General features: G+C 41.4%; 1 protein-coding gene across 1 annotated transcript in view; it reads left to right on the forward strand.

Annotated features, from left to right (window-relative positions):
• LOC123516983 (proto-oncogene tyrosine-protein kinase ROS-like) overlaps positions 1-5,000 on the forward strand; it is a 75,679-nt gene that overhangs the window by 32,858 nt on the left and 37,821 nt on the right. The window contains 3 exon segments of the mRNA XM_045276792.1: positions 203-325; positions 1,142-1,433; positions 4,835-5,000. The exon segment at positions 4,835-5,000 is cut by the window's right edge and continues 107 nt beyond it. Coding sequence (XP_045132727.1) covers positions 203-325; positions 1,142-1,433; positions 4,835-5,000 — 581 coding nt within the window.

Below are 5,000 nucleotides of genomic sequence, written 5' to 3' on the forward strand. Positions count from 1 at the left end.
CCTTCTTTCTTCTTTATTCCAACTCCTTTCCCACCTTCCTTCCTTCCTTCCTTCCATTTATACTTTGCCTTTATGTTTTAAGTTTTGTATCCTCCTCCTCCTCCTCCTCCTCCTCTTCCTCTTCCTCCTCCTCCTCCTCCTCCTCCTCCTCCTCCTCCTCTTCCCTTCCCCCATCACCTGACGCTCATCACTCTCCCTTCAGCTGTGGATGACGGCCAGGGGTACTTGCTGCTGACATCCGGGGCCAGTCTACTCAAATTAGGTCTAGTTACCATTGACTCCCTGCACCACATCTACAATACCTCACGGAGACACCAGATTACAGGTACGTGTGTGTGTGTGTGTGTGTGTGTGTGTGTGTGTGTGTGTGTGTGTGTGTCGTTTTCTGATTCTTTCTCCCTTTCTTTTTTTCTTCTTTCTTTCTTTCTTTTTTCTTTTTTCTTTCTTCCTTTCTTTCATTGTTTCTTTCTTTCTTTCTCCCTTCCTTCCTTCCTTCCTTCTTTCCTTCTATCCTCTCAAAATAAGAAAAAGAAATTAATACCTTTTTTCTTTCAAATCCCCCTCAAAAAAGTAAGAAAAAAAAAAAGAAATAACTATGCCTTTCTCCTTTCTTTCAACCTTCAAAAATGAAAGAAAAGAAGGAAATCAGTATTTTTCTCTTTTCAACTTAAAAATGAAAAAAAAGAAGGAAATAAATATCTTTTCTTTCAAACCTCAAGAAAAAAAATAAAATATCTACTTTTTTTCTTCTTTCATTCCTCGAAAATGAAAGAAAAGGAAATCAATACTTTTCTCCTTTCAGTCTTAAAAAAGAAAGGAAAAAGTAAGTATCTTTTCTCCTTTCAAGCCTCAAAATAATAAAAAAAAAAAGGAAATCAATACTTTTTTTCAGCTTTGAGAAAAACAGGAAAGAAAAGGAAAATAAACTAATAAACAACATACTTTCTCTCCCCAAACACACACACACACACACACACACACACCACACCACATCACACCACACCACACCACACCACACCACACCACACCACACCACATCAAACCAACAAACCAAAACAACACACAAACACACACACACACACACACACACCACACACACACACACACACACACCACACCACACCCACCCACACACACACAGGCATGGCAATCCACATCAGGCTTGGCATTGTGTACATCAGTGACAGCAGCGGGTCCATCCTTCAGCTCCACCCAACCACGAACCGCTTCAGAACCATTCTCTCCACCGACCACCTTCACGGACACCCACTTGGGCTCTCGGTGGACTGGCTCAATGGACACCTGTATTATATTATTAGACATGGACAGGTGTGGCAGTTGTGGAGGTGTGGTCTAATGGGGGACTCACCGCAGCCTGTCCATGGGGAGCTGCAATATGAAGCTAAACATCTGCAAGTGGATCCTTTTAATGGGTGAGTGTGCATGGGTTAATGGGTGTTTTTGGGAAAGTGGGTTCATAATGGGTGTTTTTTTTTTATAGGTTAGTTTGTGGATTAATGGGGGGCATTTGAGTGTTTGGGTTAATGGGAATTGGAAGAGTGGGTTCTTTTAATGAGTTTTGTGGGTTAATGGGATGTTATGGTCAGTGTATGGCTTAATGGGGACGTTTGGAGAAGTGGGTCCTATATATAATGGGTGAATGCTTGAGTTAATGGGGATCGTTTGGGTGAGTACGTGAATTAATGGGGTGGGAGGGGCATTTGGGTGAGTGTGTGGGGGGTGTTTTGAGGAAGTGGGTCCTTTTAATGGGTGATTGGGTTAATGGTTGTTTTGGGAAGTGGGTTCTTTTTAATGGGTGAATGTGGGTTAATGGGGGTTTTGGGAAAGTGGCTTTTTAATGAGTGAGTTTTGGATTAATGGGGGGATGTTTGGGTGAGTGTATGGGTTAATGGGGGAGTTTTGGGAAATGGATCCTTTTAATGGGTGAATGTTGGTTAATGGGGGACATTTGGGTGAGTGTTTTGGTTAATGGGGGCATTTGGGGAAGTGGATAGGTTTGTTGGTTAATGGGAGATGTTTGGAGAATTAGATTTTTTTAATGGGTAAATGGATTAATGGGGTTTGTTTGGGTAACTGTGGGTTAATGGGGAAGTTTTGGAGAATGGATCCTTTTAATGGGTTAGTGTGGGTTAATGGGGTGAGTTTGGGAAAATGGGCTTTGCATAATGATGAGTGTGTGGTGGATAATGGGGTGTTTTGGAGAAGTGGATCCTTTTAATGGGTGAGTGTTTGTGTTAATGGGGAGTTTTGGCTAGTGTTTAAGTTAATGGGAGAGTTTTGGGAAGCAGCTTCTTTTTAATGGGTGAGTGTGTGGATTAATGGTGGGTGAATGTAGGGTTGTTTGGGGTGTTAAGGGGTTTTGGAGGCTATGAGGGTTTAATGGGGGCTTATGGTGCTTAATGGGGAGGGTTTGGGAATTGTTTTGGGGGTGTTAAGGGGAATTTTGTTTATTTTGGTGTGAGAGAGAGAGAGAGAGAGAGAGAAGTGTGATGGTGATGAAATAATGGCAGTGGATGATGACAATGGTAACAATAACAGTAATGATAATGACAACAATAGCAATAATGCCCATCACACACACACACACACACACACACACACACACACACACACACACACACACACACACACACACACACATTAATCCATCCAAAATATACAAAGAAGGTGAGAAAAAATTTGTACCAATAAGACAACATAGAGAAGTTGGAAAGCAGGACTGGTTTAACGATAGATGTGAAAAGGCTAGAACAAGAAAAGAGGATGCATGGAAGAGGTGGAGAAGGAAAAGACGGATTAAGCAGTGGGAAAGTTACAAAAGAGCAAGAAATGAATATGTGTTGATTAGAAGAGAAGAAAGAAAGAAACAAGAAAAGGATATAATTGATAAATGTAAAGACCAACCAAGGCTTTTTACAGACATGTGAACAACAACATCAAAAATAGAGAAAGTATTGAAAGTTTAGAAGTAAATGGAGTATGCAGTGAAGATCCCAGGAAATGGCAGAGGCTATGAATGGATGCTTTCGGAAGGTATTCACAAAGGAGACTGCTTTTGACAAACCACTGGTAATGGAACAGAAAGGGATTATGAAGGAGTTTCAAGTAACTGTGGAGGAGATCAAGAATATGATGGGGAGTTTAGAAGTGAGAAAAGCTGTGGGACCTGATGGGGTATCAGGATGGATTTTAAGAGAATGCAGGGAGCAACTGGCAGAAAAAGTTTGTGAAGTAATTGATGCCTCATTAAGGGAAGGTGTAGTGCCCCAAGACTGAAAAGAGCTAACATTGTCCCAATCTATAAATCAGGTAACAAGAGAGACCCATTGAACTATAGACCAGTGTCACTTACAAGTGTGGTAGCTAAGATGTGTGAGAGGGTGGTGAAGAATAGATGGACAGACTTCTTGGAGAAAATGACATACTTTGTGAGTGTCAATTTGGTTTTAGAAAAGGGCGTTCATGCACGACAAACCTGATATGTTACTATTCGAGGGTGATAGATGTAATACAGGAAAGAGATGGTTGGGCTGATGGAATATATCTGGATTTAAAAAAGGCCTTTGATAAGGTACCACACCGGAGACTGATCTGGAAACTTGAAATGGTAGGAGGAGTGCATGGCAGTTTACTAAAATGGATGGAAGACTTTTGGTAGGAAGAGAAATGAGAACAATAATTAAGGACAGACCATCAGAATGGGGCTTGGTGGAGAGTGGAGTTCCACAGGGATCAGTGTTGGCACCAGTAATGTTCGCGGTCTACATAAATGACATGGTGGATGGGGTGTCCAGTTATGTGAGCCTATTTGCAGACGATGCAAAATTGTTAAGAAAAGTGAGATGTGACAAAGATTGCGAACTACTCCAGGAAGACTTGGACAGAATATGGAAATGGAGCTGTACATGGCAAATGGAGTTCAACACGACAAAATGCAAGAAAATAGAGTTTGGCAAGAGTGAAAGAAGAATCAGGAGTATGTACAAGATAGGAAATGAAGACATAAAACCAGTCATGAAGAAAAGACCTTGGGGTGACAATTACCAATGACCTATCGCCAGAGAGACATATAAACAAAATAATTGGAGAAGTATTGAACTTATTGAGGAACATAAGAGTGGCGTTCAGATATTTAGATGAAGAAATGATGAAGAAAATAATTACTGCAATGATAAGACCGAGGCTTGAATATGCAACAATACAGTGGGCTCCGAACTTAAAGAAACACATAAGGAAACTAGAGAAAGTACAGAGGGCTGCAACAAAAATGGTGCCTGACTTAAGAGATTTGACTTATGAAGACAGACTGAAAAGAATGCAACTTCCGACCCTGGAAAACAGAAGAGAAAGGGGAGACCTGATAGCAATATACAGAGTGATGATTGGCATGGAAAAATGGATAGGGAAGATCTGTGTATGTGGAATGAAAGAATGTCGAGAGGGCATGGGAAAAACTAAAATGGCCACTTATAGGAGAGATGTGAAAAAATATAGCTTCCCTCATAGAAGGGTGGAAGCATGGAATAGTTTAGACGTGGAAGTGGTCAACGCAAGGAATATTCATGATTTTAAGAAAAAGCTGGACATTAATAGATATGGAGACGGGACAACACGAGCATAGCTCTTTTCCCGTATGTTACAATTAGGTAAATACAATTAGGTAAATACACACACACAACCCAAAAAATTTTTTTTAAATAAAATAAATAAATAGATAAATAACCTAATCAAACCATCTTGCACTCCACTTCATCCATTTAATCCACTTCATCCACCTCCTCATCCACTTAATCCACTTCTTTCTTTTCCTCAGGTACATCTGGTGGATTTCAGAGGACCTTGAACCGGGACTCCACCGCCTCGACCTGCTACCTGATAGAGCTGCAGCAGGGTCAGGGGTGGAGGAGGTGGGCAGTGGAGGAGGGGAGGGGGGTCTGGGTGGAAGTGGTGGAGGTGGAGGAGGGAGAGGGCCAGAGGTG

This window comes from Portunus trituberculatus, chromosome 6 (assembly GCF_017591435.1).
Source record: "Portunus trituberculatus isolate SZX2019 chromosome 6, ASM1759143v1, whole genome shotgun sequence".
Taxonomy (NCBI): domain Eukaryota; kingdom Metazoa; phylum Arthropoda; class Malacostraca; order Decapoda; family Portunidae; genus Portunus; species Portunus trituberculatus.